Below are 22,655 nucleotides of genomic sequence, written 5' to 3'. Positions count from 1 at the left end.
ATTTACAAAACCTCTCATAATGACAATGACAGTTTTATGAGTAATTGATAAAAAAATGTGAAGTATCACTTTAAATATATAAAAATGACTGTTAAATTCTATATTAGATTGTCAAATGCTTCAGTGTCAGTTTGTAAGTCTGCCTGTTTTTTCTGCTAAAATATAAATTTTTTCTGCCCTCTACTGGAGACTTTCTGCACCTTTATGTTCAGTGATATTTAACAGAGATTCACACAGCTGGATTTTGCTCTTTTCTCTATTAGGACTGTGGCTCTGGACACCAGCGGAGAGAGCGCAGGTCTCTGGACTTCCATGACAGTGCTTCCATATCCATGGGTCCTCTGGTGTTGTCTGAAGGGAACACAGGTGAACATCTCATTTATTTCAGTCATTCAGTAAATAAAGGTTTATATGTAAATACATTATATTTCACTACATTTCATTATATCCCCTGTCCACAGATAAGTGGGTCCCAGAACAAGTGAAGGTATCTGAGGCTTCTTGTGTGTGTGGTTCTCTGATGCTGATACTTGTTCCTCTGATGAGTGTCCTCACACACTTTTAGTTTAGTAACACAACAATTTACATGCAGATTGTCTAGAACTGATGCTACACTGGTTGTGGGTTTCTAAACCATGCACTTCATGTGGACTAATAAAGGAATTATTATTTAATCATTTACATTTATTTCTGTATAGTACATTAATTCTGTACAGTGTTAATTTTGACAGCAAATTTTGATTTTAGTTTTAGTCTTTTGACTAAAATGCCATTTAGTTTTAGTCATATTTTAGTCATCTGAATTGTTTTAGTTTTAGTCTAGTTTTAGTCGACGAAATTCAATATGATTTTAGTCGACTAAATCAACAGTAGTGTTAATTTCGTTGACGAAAATTATTCGTTAACGACATTTTTTCACAGACGAAAACGAGACGATAACTAAATAAAAACTTTTTTTTTAACTAATAAAAAAAATTTTGATGACAAAAACTATGATGAAAATCTATTGACATTTTCGTCAACGAATAAAAACTAGACGAAAATGTTAGATAGTGACGATTTGGGAAGCGGTGCAGTCAGAATTCAAAACTGATGTCCTGCGTGTGTTGCGCACATTTGTACTGTGACGTGCTGATCTACACCGCGGTCTCATAAAACGTTCAAAAATGTGAACGTCTGTGAGAATGAGTAGAGCAGACATATAGATATGAATATTGAATAAGAGTGACGATGCAAAAAAGAGCTTTATTCGGTACGGTTCTCCGTGCGCGCACACACCCGACCCGAAGCGCGCAGGTATCCACACACACATAAAGTGCGCGAGGACTGAACTGCAGGGCCGTATTAAGAGCTCACTGGGCCCCGGGGCTATGAGTTACTGCAGGGCCCCCCCACCACGTTAGGTCACCAACTACATGAGTTAAATGTTATTATACGAGTCATTTTATCCATCTATGATATACTTCACAGTTAAGTTATGTTACTTTTAACACAATTTTTTTTATCATATCAAAATGTATTGTGACTAAAATTTCATAATTATTGTGACCAATTTCAATATCACCAAAAAATAATAGTAGCTTAAGAAAATAATCTCAAGCTTACTGATGACTTACTGCTTACTGATAGAGTCACAAATTAAAATAGAACAAAGGCACAATAAAATGACTTTAAGCACTGAATAATATTATATTATATAAAGTAATCAAATATACAATAGCCTACATGGTTTTCACTATAAATTCAACATTCATTCTTGTTAATTTTGCAAAAGTAATTCAGTCAAATGCAGTAACGTTAAATTACTTTCTTTCTGATGTTTGATTAACATTATTGACACACATGGCGACAGCATTAGCAGCGTCTGTCACTTTCAGCGTCTGTCACTGTCAAAACCGTCTCAAGTTCACCATGGTCTCAAAACCAGCATTTACAAAATGAATTCTCACCCGCTGCTCACTGTGCCTGAGCAGTTTGAAATAAATGGTATCCAAACCACAAAAACGCGTTTAAATGATAAACTTACATCGATGCGCAGCAAAATTTAAATATTTCTACCGGATATGCAACCCGGTATTATCGCCAGTCCTTTAGGCGAATATAGAGTTTAATCAAACACAAAAAGCAAAATTATACATCCATCAAGTTAATATTCAAACTTACCGAAAGTTTGTGGGGTCGATGATGACGCTGTGTTTTAAGAATAGACTAGAATGAAGTGAAGAGTAAAGGCGATTTATTGATTGATGTATTCTAAGGCGCAGGCAGCCATCATCTATAGGCCTACTTGCAGCAGCAGGTCGATCGTTCACAAGTTAAATATAGAATAAATGTATTTGTCATATCAAATTAAAACCTGACGTTTCAATTTTGCCCTGCTGCCCACGGGGGTTTGATTGACAGGTGGCCTGGCCAATCATAACGCCGAATAAGCAACTTTGTCCGACAACAAAGCTGTCAGTAACGTCGGTGGATATGAACTTGAAAACGGTATTGTTTAAATTACTTAAATGACAATATTTGAAAGTTGAGACTTTGTTTCATATCATCAGTAAGCTGCTTTGAACTCTCTCTCTCGTAATCACTCGGTGTAACGTTAGTCTTTGCCCCGCGATGTATTTTTCACTGCGTGAGCGCATGAGAACATGATATGCGTGACTCGTGAGACCCGCCTGGCTCGTGGCCCGTCACATACTAAAAAAGGCGGGTCTTTGCGAACGTCTCTATTTATGATAATGAGTCCATGATAATGCATGGAATAAGGCAAAGTGCAACTAAATAACAGGGATAATTTGTGGGGGACGTTATTGCGTGGTAAGGCTTTGGTAATCAGATGGCTTTCAGTATCTGCTCCACAGCCAATCACGGGCCCCCTCCTTGCTTGGGCCCCGGGGCTTAAGCCCCGCCTAGCCCTATGGTTAATGCGGCCGTGCTGAACTGGGCTCTCTTTCGTGTCTGAATGGACAAATATACACCACAATAAGTCTAAACGGCCGTTTTGGGCAGTATTCATATAAACTATGTCGGTTTTGTCTTAAACAGTTGTGAGTGTATCGGATGTGCATCAGTGCAATTGGATCCGCATGTCATTGGAAATGATCCGACGTCTATAGTGATAGTGGCAATAAACATAATGTGGTCTGTGTCCTTAATATTGATCAAGCAACAAAAGAAAAAGAGAAATAGCTTTAGTATAATAAGGATTAATTATATTTAATTTATACAAATAAATATTTTTGCTTGAAAGAATAAAGAATGATGCAGTAGTTACAATGAATCCATATATCATTCATTGAAATGACTGTTGTACTTTAGGAAAAGTGGTTTTATTTAGGCTAATTTTAAGATATTTTTTAAGTCACAGTAGTTAAATCCGTATCTGTATTGCATGTTCAGACTTTTAAATCATTCATATTAACATGTTAATAGATGTTTTCTTCGGGATTATATGGGTTTGTACATTTTATTCTCTTCTAAATTCTAAATTAATGCATTACAGTTTAACTAAACCCATTATGTTTTAGTCGGGGGGGGGGGGGGGGACTTTTTTCAGGTCAGAGCAACTGCCCCTGAAAATTCCTGTGCACGTCCCTGCATGTTATGATAAATACATGAGCTATTAGATAAATTTGATAAAGTAGAAAGTAAAGTATGAACTGTTTATTCTGATTATTCCAGTTGGTCTCTAAGGGTTAACATGCTGAACACGTGAAACACTCTTTGTCCTGGTATGTCATGTTGTAGTTTAGCCGGTAAATTCAGTATAGCAGGTTTTTAATTGTGTCAGATTCACATTAGTTTATTTCTCATTTCACATCCACATAGTTACACATAGAAACAGTTCATGCTTTATATTACTTTCTACTTTATCAAACTCATCTAATTGCTCAAATATTTATCTTTAAATATAACATTTAGTTTAATATTCAACAATATTATTGATCTGCCTGCATTGATATGAGAACTGAACTGAGCTGGACGATGACATCATGGTTTTCTCCAGAGCGGCTATATATAAATAAACTGAATTACTAACTTAATAACTAAATGAAACATCACTAAACTTCCTTAAGCTGGACTGTGACGCTTCTTTCTTCTGGAAACAAACTTTGTTGCATTTTGTTATCTCTGTAACTGCTTTGAAACACTCTGGCTATAAGCGCTAAATAAATGTGACTTGACTTAGACGCACAAAAGCTTATGATGAACATTTGGGTCAAAGTTGTCTCCATTTTAATTCAATTAGTTGTTAATCAATCATTTGTTTAGGGAATAATTGAACAATATTCGTCCTCTTCAGTGTGTCCGTTTTGTCCATGAGGTTTGAGCTTCACTGAGAGACAATAGATACGATCAGCTAACAGTGTTCAGATTCGTGCTGTACAGTCATAGAGGAGTGTCTTATTGTCTTCATCCTTCATCGATGGTTAGATTATCTTATGATTATTTTCAAACCTTTTGCTTTTTAATCACATTATTATTTACTGTTTTAGTTGTGATTGGTTTTAACATGATTATTTTGCCCATTTTTAAAAATGTGCAGAAACTGCAATCACCATATAGTATTTGCCACTGTGTAATAATGCAAAACAAAATAAAAGATTGTTAAGATTGTTAGTGTCTTATTGTCTTTATAGATAATAATAATCAATCACATAATCATTATCTACTGAATTATTTATGATTATTTCACGTTACGCCCAACCTATGAATAATGAAGCTATTTCAGACCAACCCCTTTTAAACTTGAGTCGGGCTCAAGAATCATTTATCGCGCCGGTAAAATAGCAACAGTGCCGAGACCCGCACACAAAGTTACTTGCACTTCGCGCTTGATGCGTTTCAGATTGTTAAAATAGGGCCCATAGTGTGTAAATATGGGTTAAAACAGTCCGGCCGTAACTGGAACATGTTACTGAATGATCACCTTGGTTTGAACAAAATGATGCTGATCATGTTCACTTGTTTACTCTGAAATGTGAACAAATGGCAGTGAACCATCAGGTTTGACAACACGAACAAGGAAATACACAGTACTTTTCATAAGATGCTCATGTATTACTGTAGTTCAGAGGATAAAATGTTCTGTATTATTGCCAGATTTACTGTGTGGATTAAAACTTCTTAACTTTATACCTAATGCAATAAACAAAAATTAACAATAAACAAATAATTAATCTAATACAATTTTAAAGACACGGTGTTGCATTAATTTATGCTTTATAATCTCTCCATCCGTCCGTCTGTCTGTCTGTACAATGTGCAGGAGAGGAATGTGGAACATTCCCAAAGAATCGAGTTTTTTGTTCTCCGGTAAACCTGTGAATATAGTGTTCACTTCCTTAAACTTTCCAAGGCTAGAGCTTTTTTTTTTCACTTTAAATGAAATTATCAAGCATGGGATGTGCACGTCTTATGAATTACTTTTAAAATATACGTATATGATAATTTCTGAATGACAATGTTCTCACTTTAGGAAAGTACCAACATTTGTCTGTTTTACCTCTTTTTTTTTATGTATTCTTTGCTGTCTTTGTAAATTAGTTTCCATGATTAGGATTTGTTGCTGTTTCTCATTGTTCTTTCATTTACTGTCGATTCCCAAAATATTAGACACACATTTGTCTAATGCTGATCTGCAAACAGGCCTGCCGTCTCCCAGCTGTTTTAAAAGGCATTACAGTTTACTTTAAGGTTAAGCTTTGAGGTGTTTGTTGTAAAAAAAAAACATTTGATTGTTTTTTTTGCATTTCTGTTATGATTTCTTACAAACCTTGCCTTACTTGACCACTGTCTGCATCCTTCCAGATGTCTTAAACTCTAAAGATTTTAATGTGACCATTATTTAAACTAATAATTAATTACATGCAAGTCCGTAGCTGGCAGCTTATTGATTAAAAAAGTGGATGTTTTTCTCCTGCTTTTGTATTTAATTATGAAGTTGAAATACATAATTTTCTTGTCTGCTGGTTAACGAGCACCTAAAATATTCACTGCATTGTTGTCAAATTGCTTCCTCATGAAACACCTTGGTCAGTCCATACACAGTTCATAAGTTTAAAGACCACACTGACAACAGAATAGATTTAATGAACTTTACTGAAATATTAATAATAATTCTTCTCATCATTTCTTGACTCTCTGTTGATGCCGCTTTGCTTGTTTACCATCATTAAATTAACATCGACTCTTTCCATTGACCTTTGGGTCACTCACTGTTTGTTTTAAGTTGTTATTTTTGTACATTTGCTTTTAGAAAAAAACAAAAATCAATCTGTCCCGTCGTCATTCCATCTATATTCTCATCTATTCAAGCACAGAGTGAAAGAATGTATTTCTGAATGCAGATGTTCAGGAAACTGTCGGTCTAAATAACAAATATCTCAATGTCACAGGAAAAAACTGGTTTAAGATATTGTTGAGAAATTACACCTTTAGTTCCAGTAAAGGTCCACCTACAGGTATATAAGACACTGATGAGATCGTGAGGTCTGCAGTTCAGCATCACTGTGTTAAACTACTGAAGAGAGAATCTCATAGACCATCATCAATCTGAGATCTGACCTCAGGTAAAGTTACTTCTGTTTTATCCCATTTGGTCACCAACTTTGGATGGATCCAAATGATTTTGTAAAGTTTGGCTGTTTTCTATATTTTGTCAAATTTGCTTATCTTTGAATGTTATGTTTTACAAATGTGCACAACCAAGAAAGAATAAATACATCAAAATATAAGAAACATATTTCATATGTGCGTGTGTGTGTGTGTGTGTGCAGGTGCTGTTCGTCACAATGAGGTTTCTGATCTCACTGTGTGTGTCGCTGCTGATGATTAATGGTGAGTGTTTTGAGTGATTTTTTTTTTTCCACATTAATGATATTGTGTATTTAACAGGTGAAATAACCAATGGACAAACAACAGGTTCAATAATTCTTTCGCTTCATCCAATCTTCAATTCATACTTTGTTTTTCATAAAAATGTTGAAATAAATGTAGTAGAAATAATTCATATGATAAAACAGTTTTTCTATTGATTTAAAACCTTCTCATATTTTAGCACTTTCTTACACACACACACACACTGATTTTCACAGGAGACTCCAAAAGAAAAGAAAATTACTAAATTATATATATATATATATATATATATATATATATATATATATATATATACTGTATATTTGGGTCAAATATGGACAAACCCAAATGTTGGGTTAAAAATGTAATTTCAAATTTTAACCCAACTTTCACTTTCAACTGTACATTTTTTAATTGCATTTTTTAACCCAACATATTTGTCCATATTTGACGTCATTATAGCGAAACAAATCCCTCGCATCACACTCATGTCATTTCCATCCAAATGCATTAAATTAATAAATGTCTGACAATCTTTATATCTCACGATTGTGACTTTGTTTTATATGTTTTATCTCTCCTGTGCAGATGTTTACATGTGTCCTCTGTATATGTAAGAGTTGTTTTTTTATGTAATAATAGGCTATTCTTTTTTTTTTTTTTTTCAGTTGTAAGTACTGTAGCAGAGACGACCACAATCCAAACCACGGAAACTACAACCACGGACATAATGACTGGTAATAAAATGTGATTTATTATTCTACAAGATTATATATTTATTTAGGATGCTTAATATGCCATATAAAACCTATTGAATATAGGAAATTATATATATTCATATATATAATATTCAATACTATGTGAATGTGGATTTTCACATAGTGTTAAAAAATACAATTGTAACAGTAAAAACTTTACTGTTCATGTTCATAACCATTGGTTAACAGTAACGTTGTATTATAGGCTATCATACGTATGTGTTATATAAAACTGTATTGTATCTAACCTCAAATTTCAGTAAATACTCTTAAATGTACAATTTTTGCCAATAAAAACAAAAAAAAAATGTTCTAATAATTTAAAATGAAAACCTGTAAACTCACATTCCCTAATTCCCTGCATGGCACTTCACATTTGATGGTTTTAATTTGAATAATTATGTATATGTGCATTAAAAGTACCATTTCGGCTACAAGAGCGTTTCTGAGCTAAATGAAGAAAAAGATGTGTTCTGGTGAATGGCGTGTTTATTGACCAATCAGATAAGAGTAAATCGAGTATCAGCCAGAAGCTCATTTGATTGGCTACATGATGAAGGTGGACCCGCCCTCCTCTTCGCTCGTGAGTGAGATACTCGTGCCAAAACTGGAAGCGCAGGTAAAAGAAAAACAACTGTAAAATCAGGTTATTTCAGGAACTTTCTTGCCACAGGCACACAAGTCAATTAGACATTTGCAACAGTTTATTTTTTCCACATAGTTTGAATTTACGCGATTAATTTGTTTTGCAGTTCCTGCCTCTGCTGTTTTTGAAAGGCGATTTACACCTTTACAAATATATTGTGCATGAAAATGTAATTTATGCCTGCAATCTTTTCTGCAGTTTCACGAATCTTCTTTATGGCATCATATTATCTTCATGCTATAGACCATTTCACAAGATGTAAACAACACTGGTCCAGAAGCACTTCCTGTTTCAGTTTTTTAACACTACATAAAAGCTGGGATAAAATACAACCAACAGAACATTTAAAACTGAATCAAAAAGTTAAACAAACATCTTTAAGATGTTTTCTTTACATGTGAAATAAAGAAAACAGTTACAAACTGAAACAGGAAGTGCTTCTGGACCAGTCTTGTTTACATCTTTTGAAATGGTCTATAATACTCATGTGTATAGTAAGTTAGCCTGACTTCGTCATACTCATATTCAAGAAAGAATATGAGTCTGAAACTCCTCCGTTGGGCTTTGATTATGAGGCGTGTCATAACCGAACCAGGACAAAAAAAAAACCTCTGCAATCAATTGGATAGTCGGTAGACCTACCAACCAATCAGAGCAACGCATAAGTCAACTCCTTTGCATAGTGCAGTTTTCAAATACAAAACGTAGCCTACTTTATTTATTTTAGAAGTTAAATAACGAGTGTTACTTCTTTTACTTCTCCATGAGTGCCACCAAAGGAGAAACCACAACGACCACAGGCTTTTCATTACGTCCCATCTTCTTAACGACCGTCAGAGCCAGCTGATAAGTTACACTTTTCCCGAATCATGTAGGAAGGACGGCAAAAATATTTTTCCGATCGACAAATGCCTTGATTGCAGTTCTCTGTTTGTCTATTAAAATGAATGCGCTGTTAATTTTTTTTTTTTTTTTACAAATGACGCGACAGCGGAATCTATGCATCTCAATTCCCCAGCTGCAGTCATCTTTGACAAGCGCACTTTGATGACGTGAGGATTACGTTACTGAAGACCACCTGTCAATCATCGTATAAAGCCCGCCCTGGCAATTTGATTGGCTCAATGATTTCTGAACCAATAATAATTACTCCTCAATGGATCGAGTCCAGACCGAAATTCCCGTCCAAAAAATGTTGTGGGCGGAGTTCGGGCTGGCATCCAGGCTTTACTATCCAGGCTTTACTATCTTCATAGTATAATACTCGTTGTGTTAGGACATGTGTACTACAGTAAGTTGAAGTTCATGACAAATCATGAGCTGGATTTAGTAAGTCAACAGTGAATTAATAATGATTGGGACCCCTCAAATAAAGTTTTATCTTTATCATTATTTTACTATAAAATAGGCTTCACATGTACTAACACAAACGTTCCCTGGGTGTGTTCCCAGTTTGGTCGTTCTTTTGGGAACTGTAAATAATTATCAATCATGCAGTTTTTCATGCCATTATTCATGGGTGAATCCATAATTACTCCAATGAATCGGTGTTAAGGATAGCTCTTCATTTGTTCATGATTAGTTCAGACTTTTGATTATCATTGATTCATGTTGAATTAAAGGCACACTATGCAGGAATTACGTCCCCCCCCCCCCAAAACAGTGACCCCCTAGAGTCTCCGTGGAGTACTTGTATTTAACGTCACTGTCGTAATTGTAAATACCACTCACGCAGACAGAGCGCCTCTACCATAGACTGGTTTCTGCACTCACAACCTCACATAGTGTGCATAGTCTGGCATAGTGTGCAATTTTTGCATTAAATAAGAGATCTAGCGCTAAAATGTGTTTTTTAAATGCTGAGCTCTCAGGTCGGCAGAAATACCCTTGAACGTTCTTTGCATTTGAATGAACAATTTATTACAGTTGATCCTTTAAGTCATAATTTGCTTGTTGAAGTTTTTGACTATAAGAGCATTTTTGTTTAGTTTAATAAATACTTATCATTTTCAAAACTCAATTTCGCCTAGGGCAACCGAAGGGCTAAAGCTGTCGTGACTCATACAAAGACAGATTAGTCATCATTATAATCAGTAAATATGTCTCCAATGAAATAAATATTTGCCAATCTGATACGATCTGGTCCAGTCGCTTGTATAGTTGATCGATCAGTTTGGTCATCTGCATTTTCATCATTGGTGTGGGAGCTGATGTTCCAGATATGGTGAGGGGCGTGACATTTCCGTCACTCGCTTAAGTTTTTTGGGCCAATCACAATGCACTGGATCGCTGGCCAATCAGAGCACACCGCGCTTTTCAGAACGATGAGCGTTGTAAAAATCAATGCATTTTAGAAAGGTCGGTGGGGCATATAATATACAGTATGTGTAAGATAATTACTTTTTTTACACCTAAAACTATGTAAATACATTACATTAAACCAAATACACAAAATAATGTTATTTTTAGAACCATAATATGACCCCCTTTAATTCATCCTCATTTCACCATCCCAATATCTGTTTGTCTCGTCAGTGAATGAGTCTATTTTTTCTTTTTCTCTCAGAACCAACAACTGATCCATGCTATGATTATAACACACTTGATGAATATTGGAGAAACATACGGCAAAGCCCACATCATTATTACTATGGATTTGATGACACTCTTGTTGAATGGAGCGGCTGGTATCGGCTGTATCTGAATGGAGAAAGTGCCCAGATGTCTGAGTGGTGTGTGAGTTTTGTGGGATGTGGAGGAGAAACTGGACTGTATCTCAACGGTTCTCATCCAACACTTGAGGATGGAGTGGTGACGCGTGAAGTCTTGGGAACTAATGCAGGGTTTTGGGGGTATTCCCGTGAGTGTGGCGCCTACAGTTCCTCCTCCATCCGAGTCAAAGCCTGTCCAGGAGATTATTACGTCTATGAGTTTGTCAAACCCATCATATCATCCCGCAAGCCGATGTACTGTGCAGGTACAATATTCAATCTTATCTTTTTAATTTTTTTTTATGTCATGATAAAGTGTAAATGCTTTAACTATTAGATAATTTAACACACATCTTTTATTTTCTGAAATAAGTATGTTTTAACTAGTTAGAATCAGTGGTGTGCAGTTCATTATCCATTCTGTATAGTGGGTTATGTTACAGATCAGCACCTAGACCTAGCATAACATTGTGATATTACTCCACAGTCCTCTTGTCATATGTAGCTCCTCCTCAGGTGTTGCTCTGTCCCGTTCTACTGGGTTCTGTCAGATTCGAATTGCTCAAAATTATGTAATAAACCATCATAACTGGTCTTATATAAAACTTGTATGCTCTTTAGGATGTAATACATTTTAACAGTACTTTTGCAAACTCCATGACAGTTGCTTTCCAAAGCATCAGCAGTGATCCCTGCTTCAACTATGAGTCTCTGGATCGTCCCTGGAGAGCCAACAATGAAAGTGGAGATACCGTTTGTGATGAACGTTTCTCCTGGAATGGCTGGTACCGGCTTTTCTACTATGGAATGGACATCCGGATGTCAGAGACCTGCATCAGTTCATTCACCTGTAACACATACGTCAATCTGTGGCTCAGTGATCCTCACCCTCAGATAGAGGATGGAGTGGTGATCAGGGGGATCTGTGGAGGGTCTTATTGGGGAGGTTGCTGTGAACACATGACAAACCCCATCAGAGTGAAAGCGTGTCCAGGCAATTACTATGTCTATGAACTTGTGAATCAAGCTTGGTGGTGTTCAGGATACTGCACAGGTACTGTGATTTTCTCATTTATTTCAGTATTTTAAACCTTTTAAAATGATTTCTGTCATGACATGAATTTCCTTCTTTTTAGATGTCAGCACTATTTCACAGGCGGTTTCCACTGTGAGTCCAGATATATTCACTGGATCCACCATCAACTTGAGTAAGTTGTAAATAATATTAATATTTGAGTGTTATTAAAGACCATATATTTTTCTTTTCAATTAAAGATTTGCATTATAGTTTAAATTGATTTTTTGGTGCATAAACACTTTCACTATTACACAGTTGCATTGTGTATGAATGGTTTATGAATCTCATTATTACAGTGTTTGACTGGTTCAGATTTGCGCTTGTGAAGTTCCTCATTGAGATAAAACTTGTTTGTTTTGGTCTCATCATCTCTCGCTCTAACAGATTATGACCCGTGTAATAACTACAACACACTCGACAACTACTGGAGAAGCACATTCAATTACTGGTCTACTTATGGATACATAATTGATCATGATGACACTCGTGTAGAATGGGACGGCTGGTATCGACTCTTCATTGATGGATCAAGTGCTCAGATGCCTGAGTGGTGTTTTTATTACATGTCATGTGGAGGTTATAGTTCTCTGTATCTTGGTGACTCTCATCCTCGGCTAGAAGATGGAGTTGTTACTCGTGAAGTTTACGGCTCCCGTTATGAACAGTGCAGTCGCTACAGATCCGACCCAATCCAAGTCAAAGCTTGTCCTGGAAATTATTATGTCTACAAATTTACCAGACCAACTCTTTCAATCCCAGCTCCTGTATATTGTGCAGGTATATTCATTCATCTTTACATCTGACATGCTTGTCATGAATTGTATTGATTTATATTCATATTATTAATCTGAATATATTTAATCTGCAATATATAATGCTCTCTTTCTGTTTGTTCCTTAATAGTGTCTTTCTCCACCCCAAGTGTCGACCCCTGCTACAACTATACCAGTCTGGATGAGCCTTGGAGATCCACAGACAACTATTACAGCTACGGCATGTGTGATTATAATGTGGTGTGGAATGGCTGGTACAGGATGTTCAACAATGGTGAAAATACTCAGATGCCAGAATCATGTGTAAATCGGTACACGTGTGGCACTGATAATCCACTGACGCTCAACGGCGCTCACCCACAGCTGGAGGATGGAGTGGTCACCCGTCAGGTCTGTCTCTCCTGGGGTGTCTGCTGTTCTTACAAATCCCATCCTATAAGAGTCAAAGCCTGTCCAGGAAATTACTACGTTTATGAGTTTGTCAAGCCAACGGTTTGTGGAGCTTACTGTGTTGGTGAGCACTTACTCATATGATCTTCAGCCATTTACTTACATGGATTTTGTTTGAATTAAAATTAAATGATTGTTGTTAATATAAAATGTTCCTAATACCAGATGCCTCAAACCAGTCCATCTCATCTACAACAGAGACGATCCCATCCATAGGATCCATTACTCCACCAATCACAACCACTGGTAAATATTGTCTTACTTCCTTTATAAACTCTCATATTTTTGGATCTTTTGAAATGTTCCTGTTAATCACATTAAGTAAGTTCATAGCTAAATTAATTTCTGCAGAAAATATTTACAAAAATCACATTAGTAAAAAGCAATTCAGCTCACAAATGATTATGCAATTCAAACTCTCTAAATTTGGATGTAAACAGAAGGTATTTTTAGACAAAGTGAAGAACTAAAACTTTGTTAACAGTGAAATCCAAACCACCAGTGTTTCTCAAACTCAGTTCATAACCCCTGTCTGCATACACCTACCACTAGAAAGAGGGAAATTACTGCATGTACAGACAGATATTTATATATTATTATATCTGGATTATATTCGTCTAAAATAACCACACAAAAAAAAACATAGTAAATGATATTGATACAAAGAACAACAATATACTATAAAACTATATGAATGTATAAAATAATAAATGTATAAATATAATTGTATAATGTCACTTACTTAAAAAAAAATCTTTTTTAATGTGGACACGGTCAGTTCTAAAATTAAGACGTTTTAATTTTGAAAGAACAAACAAAATTATCATTTTCAATCAACAGTGTGTAGACTCAAAGGGACTCAAATTTGGCTGTTTTTATCTCGTTTTGTCAGCTAGATGAGAGATGTTCAGAAAGCTTTCGACAAATTGTCTTCAGTGTCAACTTAAAATACAAATAAAACAGTGAGCTTAAGTAGACAGTGTAAACTGTTTAATGACTTAACCATTACAAAAAAATAAACACATCAAAAAACATTTATTTATTCATTCCTCAAAATATATATTTTTAATATTTCCTTGACAACAGCTCCCCCTGTTGACCCCTGCTACAACTACACTATCCTGGATGATTCATGGAGAGCCACCAACAATCAACATTCCTCTCAGATAATGTGTGACACTGCGGTCAGCTGGAACGGCTGGTACCGTCTCTTCATTCAGGGTCAGAGCGTTCAGATGCCGGACACATGTGTTGATGAGTATAGTTGTGGCACTCATGCTCCTCTGTGGCTGAACGGAGGACATCCAACAGTTGAGGATGGAGTGGTCACTCGAGATGTCTGCGGTCACTGGAGCAATAACTGCTGCTTTTTCCAGTCCAATCCCATTAAAGTCAAAGCCTGTCCAGGAGATTATTATGTCTATGAGTTTGTTAGCCCAACTGCCTGCAGTTTGGCATACTGTGCAGGTAGATATGTTTACATGTGCTCTTTTTGCATGTAAGAGATAATTTTTTTTAAATCTAATATTTATAATTTATTTCAGATTCAAGCAACATAAACACTACCACTACTACTGTCATGCCAGTGACAACGACAGATGAAACTACAACAACCGAAACTACAACAACTAAAACTACAACCATGGACACTACGACTGGTAATATAGCGTGTTGTGTTCAGGGCCGATCAGCCCTATACGCACACTACGCAAGTTGCGTAGGGCCCCGCAAATTACTCATGGCCCCGACTCCCTCTCGTGTCAACGTATGAGCTTTGATTCCTTAGATTTTCACGACGCATGCGCGAGAATTGCGATCTCCTTACACTACTTCAGTTCAGTTCTCGCTCATGCGTCGTGGAAATAGTATGGAAGTCTCGTTTCAGGCCAACAAGGAAGAAAAGGAAAAGTCGAATAAAGTCGTTATTTTTGTTTGTTTTTTCGCACAAAAAGTAGTCTCGTCGCTTGATAAACTTATAGTTGAGCCACTGTAGTCACATGGAATATTTAAACATTTTCTTCATTGACTTTCTGGGCCGTCAAGAGCCAGTCCCGGAAGTCTATGTGGTAGTTATACAGCTCTCAAATTTAATCAAAAATATCTTCATTTGTGCTCCGAAGATGAACGAAGGTCTTACGGGGTTGGTACAGCATGGGGGTGAGTAATTAATGACTTAATTTTCATTTTTGGGTGAACTAACCCTTTAACCCCCCATCCTTCTTTGGAACTATAAAGTACCGGCTGTAAAACCCGGACTCCCTGTCTAACGGAAGAACACGTTCTATGGCTCCCGTCAACAGCAGAGTCTGTACTTCTTGTTCCATCACCTGAGCCTGCTCTGGGACCACTGTAGTCTGCACCACCCCAGAGAACTTGGGGGGGCGGCGCGCGAACTGCAGTCTGTACCCAAATTTTATTGTCTGCAGGACCCATGCAGATATGTTGGGAAGATGGCACCATGCTTCTGCAAAATCTACTAAGGGTACCAGCCTCTCGAGACTGGCCTCTGGTGTTTCCTGAGCATCTTTCTCGACTTCCTGAAGCGGAATACCGGCAGGCTGTAGTCAATCTGGTCTTTGTGACCATAACCGATGCTTCATTATAATATTTTCGCTGGAAAGGGATGCGGCCCGAAACGGCGGACATCATACATCCTTTCCTAGAAGGCTCCGCTGCGAGAACAATCTCGGTTGCCCCACAGCGGAGGGGACAGCCCTCCGAGGTCCTACTCCAGCTAGGACCTCTTTCCTGAAGCCCTCCTAGCCTGAATGACGTCCCTCAGGTCGCCCTTCTGGCTGGAGGACTTCGCTTTTTGAGAGCGTTTCCTCTGTTGCCAAGTTCCCGGAGGAGGGGCTCTGGAGGAAACGCTCTCTTTTTGTTCTGCCCGGTGCGAGGAGCTGGATGACGGCTGGGGCTGATCGATTTGCCCCATCCTATTGGATTTAGCCTTTGCTTTTCGGGGGAGGTACTGCTGGAAGGCCGCAGATTGTTTCTTCGCCTCCTGAAACCTGTCTGACCGATGTAACGGCGTCGCCAAACAGGCCAGAAGGCGAAAGCGGCGCATCCAGCAGAAAAGACCTATCCTTATCTTTTATGCCGGAAAGATTCAGCCACAGATGCATCTCCGTTGCCATAGAGCGGCCAATGGCGCGGGCCATTGCTCTCGTGGCCCGGAGAGACTGGTCTGTGGCTTTCCTCAATTCCGCCACATCCTCAGGAGTCGGCCCCTCCCCCTCATCTAAATCCTTTAGGAGGTCGGCCTGGTATGACTGCAAAATCGCCATAGAGTGCAGACATGAACCAGCCCGACCTGCCGCCATGTAAGCCCTGCCAACTAATGCAGATGTTTCCCTGCAGGGCTTACTGGGCAACACCGGGTTATTTAGGGAAGACGGCGAATCAGGTGAAAGATAACTCACTAAAGCCTCTTCCGCCCTAGGCATCCTCCCATATCCCATGTCTCGAGCCCCTAGAACATTGCTGTAATCGATGACACTGGGACTCGAAACACGGGACGAGTGCGGCTTGTTACAACCCTGGCTCTAGGGATGCAACATAAAGGACACAAAGACAGAAATCTGCCAATCAAAAATAAAGTTTATTTTAATATAAAAAGAAAGAAAAAGGGACTGTAGAAACACTGCTGCAGCAAGAGGATCTCCAAGCAAGAGCATGCGTCCTAGATTTAAGTAGCTCCCGTCAGCTGACACCAATTAGCCAGTTGATTGCAGGTGATCTACTAGGGATAATGCAGTGACATCCAGATTATAACACTCACACATAACAGGCTTTTCCCACGATCTCGCGATCTCTTTGTGGAGATCTGGGAAAAACGGCAAACCCCGGCGTTGAGGCTGTGACCTGCGCTGCAGGAAACGCTCATCAAGTTTGCTTCTAACTTGCGTTTCCTGCTCATTCTGTGGCCAGCTGATGTTAAGTCTGGCCACAGCGCGAGTCACAACCTCCACCAGCTCCTCATAACTCTGGCCTTGTGCTGGCGTGCCGAACTCACGGTCATCCATATCAATGCTGACCACGTTCACTTCCTCAGAAGCAGACAATTCAAGCATTGGAACATGATCGTGGGCAGGAGAAACCGCAACGCGGGCTCCCGCACCACTCTCAGAGGCTGCAGGATCCACAGATGGAGAACGAGAAAATGCCTCAGCATTCTCGGCGAATGCGGTACTGGAACCCTGGGGAACGCGAGCCTGACCGTGCTCATCAAAGCACGCCAGACGGGAGCGCAGCACCCTAATAAGCATAGAATCACAATCTGCACAGGGAGCCCCCTCGAGAGCTGCCCGTGCATGCTGCACTCCCAAACAATTCACACATAAAGTGTGTGTGTCCCCACCCGTGAGAAAACGAGGGCAGGGATGCATACACCTCTTGAACTGTTCACTGGGAGACAAACAACACCAAATAAGACAGACAGTTTCACATATAGCGCTTGCTGAAGAGCGAAAGCTAGTGTGTGTTGTGACAGCGTCACTTTTATACTTCCGGGTATGCCGTCACATGTTACGTCATGACGCAACACCAATCAGGATTGGATTAGTTTCATTCATACTTCAGAGGCGCACGCTTAGGGAGCGTCCCCAAAGAGTCGGTTTTATCGACGCAGTGTTGAGTTCCCTCGATAGGGAACTTGGAGGGCTTTTATTTGGAAATCCCAAACATATCACCACCCCAATTTATTTCATATGGTCAGGTGGATGAAAAGTGAACTATCTATGGATCTCAAGGGGGAAAAATAAAAAATTAGATGACCCATTTAATTCACTCGAAAAATATTTATTTTCTTACCTTGAGGAGTGCAGACCGATCAATTCAGGGGACCCGAATGTGAACCTCTGTCCCTGTTAAAATGACTCAGTGTCTTTGTGCCGTATTTGATTGATCTTTTCCTCTTAGATGTGAGAGATCGCTGTTCTGAACTCAGCTGCTCTGAGGATGAATGGTGTGGGAAGAAAAACGGTGTTTATGGCTGTTTTTGTAACGAAGACCATCACAGACCACAACCTGACTCTTTTGGTTGGTATCATTTAACAATTTTTTTTTTTCGGCATTAGTTTTGACATTTCCTCAATGACAATATTTTGTCTTTTAATCACCTCAGAAAATCTTTTGGCTGTTTATTCTCAGATTTCTCAGAAACCTGTGAAAGCAGCTCTGGCTCCATATCTGTGTCTCGCTGTCAGCTCTTTGAGGCTGGTTTTCCAGCTGATGTCTTACACCTCAATGATCCCGACTGCAAAGGAACGGTCCGGAACGGCCGAGTGGAATTCCTCTTTGATAATGATGAACACAAGTGTGGAACAAATCTTGTGGTGGGTTTAACTGTGTATAATCTATTCAATACACCATCTAAATATTTGTAGTGTCTGATAGGACCAACAGAGTTTGATCTGACCCCTTGGGGAATCTCTCTGAGACTTTGAGAAGTGTCTAGAGCGGTCTGTAAGGACACTGAATCTGTAACGACAAAATAAAGGGCCCAAACAAACCTCCCTATAGACTTCTCAAACGTCTCTTATGACCACACTCAAAACCATGTCTCCCTTCCTGGACCTTCGAGAACCTTTACTGATCAGCAGTTTCACTATGGCAGGGTTAGGGGAAGGTGTAGTGTGGGCTTTAGGGACCGGGACAATGAATCTCCCACAATTTCCAATTGTATAACCACAGTTTCACTAAAAACTCCATGGCTAAACTATGGTTAGTGTTGCAAAACCATGGTTCATTTTTCTAAGGGCAGTAAAGTAGAATCTATTTATTATTATTTAAGCCAATATTTGCTATATTTATGTTATATTTGTTATCCACAGGCTAACGGCACCCACTTCATCTATAACAACTTTATTGTGGGGACACCGAGATCAGAAGGTCTAATCATCAGCAGAGAGAAAATCCTGCATCTTAATTTCAGCTGTGCTTATCCTCAATCACAAACACTTTCCATGAATGTGGAAATCAATCCACTGGGGAGGTGAGAGTCAAATACAGATTCTGGTTCAGCAACACTACTGTTATTAAAGGAGTAGTTCACCAAAACAGAATATTAAATGCGTGTGTGTATATGTGTGTGTATATAAGTACAGTAAATATATGCCAATAATCTCTAAACCAAGAACCAAAACCAAAAGAACCAAAAGGAGTTTTAACACAGATCTATCCATTATTTCGACAGCATGGTGAACAAGACTCTTCCCGCTGGTGAAGGCAGATATCAGGTCTGGATGATCCCATATGAGGATGATGAGTTTACCCGGCCCTTCACTGGTCGAGTGGATGCAGAGCTCGACCAGGAGATGAATGTGGAAGTTCGTGTTGAGGGGGTCGACAGCCGCCAGTTCGCCCTGGTGATGGACACGTGTTGGGCTACACCTGTGAATGATCCCGATTACAGCCTCCGCTGGGATCTCATCCTTTCAGAGTAAAGCAGGACTTCTTTCTATTCTTTTAAGCCTATAGCCTTAACTCAATGTAGTGTTTGAATAAATAATAATCATATACTTTTAAGGATTGCCTTACATGCTTTGTCTTTCAGTATTTCAGAACTAAAGCATGAGATCATCTGAAACAGTTAATACAAAATTGAAAGAATCTGTGATTATTGATATTCTCAGGTGTCCGAATCCAGATGACGACACAGTGGATCTGCTGCAGAACGGCGTCTCGACATCCAGCCGTTTCTCCTTCAGGATGTTCATCTTCACTGCAAACTCCACTAAGCTTTATCTGCACTGTGCTGTTCACCTTTGCCTTCTGTCAAGCAATCGCTGCTCAACGGTGAGTATTGAGTAATTTACATCTGTCCCTCATAATTAATGTAATGAAAGGTTTAGGAATTTGCTATTGATCAATTCCTGTCGATCAGAGAAATATCTCTCTAAATGTCCATGATGCTGAGGTTTAATGTTCAAGGCTGAAATGCTTGATTTTTCTGCCCTCTTCTGGAGACTCTGTCAAGTCAAGTCAAGTCACATTTATTTATATAGCGCTTTTCACAATACAGATTGTATCAAAGCAGCTTCACAGTGATAACATGAAAGTAGCACAACACAGATCAACAACATTGCTAAACACTAAATAACCCCAACTGAGCAAGCTCAAAGCAAGCCAAAAGCAAGGCGACAGTGGCAAGGAACCAAACTCCATCAGATTGGATGGAGAAAAAACCTTGGGAGAACCCAGGCTCTCCCAAGGTTCTCTGTGCACTCAGAACTCTGTGCACCCTTTTATCGTGTTTGTTCAGTGATATTTAACAGAGATTCACACAGCTGGATTTTGCTCTTTTCTCTATTAGGACTGTGGCTCTGGACACCAGCGGAGAGAGCGCAGGTCTCTGGACTTCCATGACAGTGCTTCCATATCCATGGGTCCTCTGGTGTTGTCTGAAGGGAACACAGGTGAACATCTCATTTATTTCAGTCATTCAGTAAATAAAGGTTTATATGTAAATACATTATATTTCACTACATTTCATTATATCTCCTGTCCACAGATAAGTGGGTCCCAGAACAAGTGAAGGTATCTGAGGCTTCTTGTGTGTGTGGTTCTCTGATGCTGATACTTGTTCCTCTGATGAGTGTCCTCACACACTTTTAGTTTAGTACCACAACAATTTACATGCAGATTGTCTAGACGAGTAGTTTTAATTAATGTGGAACTGATGCTACACTGGTTGTGGGTTTCTAAACCATGCACTTCATGTGGACTAATAAGGGAATTATTATTTAATCATTTACGTTTATTTCTATATAGTGCATTAATTCTGTATTACTTGTGGGAATGTGCTGCTACAACAAAGAACAAAGAAAACATAATTTGGCCATTCATTTTCTGTGGAGATTTGTGATATTGTTATTGTAAGAAACTAACTAATGTGACTTTCTTTTCCTAAAAATTGTGCTGTAATTTTTTTATTCGGTCATTTTGTTTAAGGCGAGAAAAAGTTCTGAATTATCTAAATGAGGAAAAAATAAATACATGTTATGGTTTGCCGCAAAGTCTATTTTTGCTTTTTTAATCATTTTCATTCAGTAAAAGTACGAGAAAGATTAATAATCATAACATTATCTTTGTATTGTTATCTTTGCAACTGTTTGACTTATTTTCCATCGTGATGCTATGATGATATGCATGAGAAGAGTTTTGCTATTTTACTTTCAGTTGTTTGAAGAATGTTGCAGCATTGGTTGAATTGTTCTTTTCATAAAGCAAGATGAGGTAAAGTTCAGTCTGTGTTCAGATTACACATGTTTTTAATTCTTCTAAAAATTCTTGTATTGTTCTAGTTCTCAGTGATAGCACGTGAAGAGAAAGTGAAATTAAAGAGCTTGTAGGACAGAGAGCAAGTTCAGATTTAGCATTGCTCTGACACTGTCCTCCATTGATCCTTTCATGTGAGAGCAACATTAATATTAACATTAATAACTGTTGACCACTGAGACACACTGCTGCATTTATGCAACATTCACATAAAACTGTTCTTATATTTTTTGAAAGTAAATAATATTATTATTTATATCATATTGCTGAATGTTGTGTGGAAGTGTTTCTATTACAAAACATGTTTGGATTTGACATAATATTACAGATCAAATACTCTGAAGATACATTTAATCATAAACAATCAGCAATACTGTACACCAGGCAACGACCATATTGTGAGATTCAGATTGCAAATTCCTGTCAAAACATGTTATGATAAATACATGAGCTATTAGATAAGTTTGATAAAGTAGAAAGTAATATAAAGTATGAACTGCTTATTCTGATTATTCCAGTTGGTCTCTAAGGGTTAACATGCTGAACACGTGAAACACTCTTTGTCCTGGTATGTCATGTTGTAGTTTAGCCGGTAAATTCAGTATAGCAGGTTTTTAATTGTGTCAGATTTACATTAGTTTATTTCTCATTTCACATCCACATTACACATAAACAGTTCATGCTTTAGGCTATATTACTTTCTACTTTATCAAACTTAATTGCTCAAATATTTATCTTTTAAATATAACATTTAGTTTAATATTCAACAATATTATTGATCTGCCTGCATTGATATGAGAAGTGAACTGAGCTGGACGATTTTGCAACTAAATGAAACATCACTGAACTTACTTAAGCTGGACTGTGACGCTTCTTTCTTCTGGAAACAAACTTTGTTGCATTTTGTTATCTCTGTAACTGCTTTGAAACACTCTGTATTGTATGAAGCGCATAAATAAATGTGACTTGACTTGAAAACCTTAGACACACAAAAGCTTATGATGAACATTTGGGTCAAAGTTGTCTCCATTTCAATTAGTTGTTAATCAATCAGAGTTTGTTTAGGGAATAATTAAACAATATTCGTCCTCTTCAGTGTGTCTG

At 38.1% G+C, this 22,655-nt stretch overlaps 2 protein-coding genes across 4 annotated transcripts in view; both read left to right on the top strand.

Annotated features, from left to right (window-relative positions):
* Positions 1-674, top strand: part of LOC120461861 (uncharacterized) — a 43,494-nt gene extending 42,820 nt beyond the window's left edge. The window contains exons 36-37 of the mRNA XM_089121923.1: positions 264-366; positions 462-674. Coding sequence (XP_088978049.1) covers positions 264-366; positions 462-565 — 207 coding nt within the window. The 3' untranslated portion in view covers positions 566-674. The remainder of the gene's footprint in view (positions 1-263; positions 367-461) is intronic.
* Positions 675-6,292: 5,618 nt separating this feature from the next.
* Positions 6,293-21,648, top strand: LOC120474791 (uncharacterized). Of its 3 annotated transcripts, XM_089122405.1 has the most exons (19): positions 6,293-6,569; positions 6,777-6,837; positions 6,895-6,921; positions 7,527-7,595; positions 10,829-11,239; positions 11,638-12,027; positions 12,110-12,181; positions 12,436-12,828; positions 12,955-13,338; positions 13,440-13,520; positions 14,361-14,741; positions 14,819-14,932; positions 18,192-18,311; positions 18,423-18,607; positions 19,106-19,266; positions 19,468-19,713; positions 19,907-20,069; positions 20,587-20,689; positions 20,785-21,648. In XM_089122405.1, the coding sequence occupies exons 2-19, from the start codon at positions 6,792-6,794 to the stop codon at positions 20,886-20,888; spliced, it is 3,450 nt and encodes a 1,149-aa protein (XP_088978531.1). In that variant the 5' UTR covers positions 6,293-6,569; positions 6,777-6,791; the 3' UTR covers positions 20,889-21,648. The 3 variants fall into 3 exon arrangements, with proteins under 3 accessions (XP_088978531.1, XP_088978532.1, XP_088978533.1); XM_089122406.1 differs by lacking the exon at positions 6,895-6,921; XM_089122407.1 differs by lacking the exons at positions 14,361-14,741; positions 14,819-14,932 and having other exon boundaries at positions 6,297-6,569.
* The last annotated feature ends 1,007 nt before the right edge of the window (positions 21,649-22,655 follow it).

This window comes from Pimephales promelas, chromosome 17 (genome assembly GCF_988280905.1).
Source record: "Pimephales promelas chromosome 17, fPimPro1.hap1.1, whole genome shotgun sequence".
In the NCBI taxonomy this organism is placed as follows: Eukaryota; Metazoa; Chordata; class Actinopteri; order Cypriniformes; family Leuciscidae; genus Pimephales; species Pimephales promelas.
The sequence above is the reverse complement of the archived record's forward strand: the minus strand, read 5'-3'. Positions and strand labels throughout refer to the sequence as shown.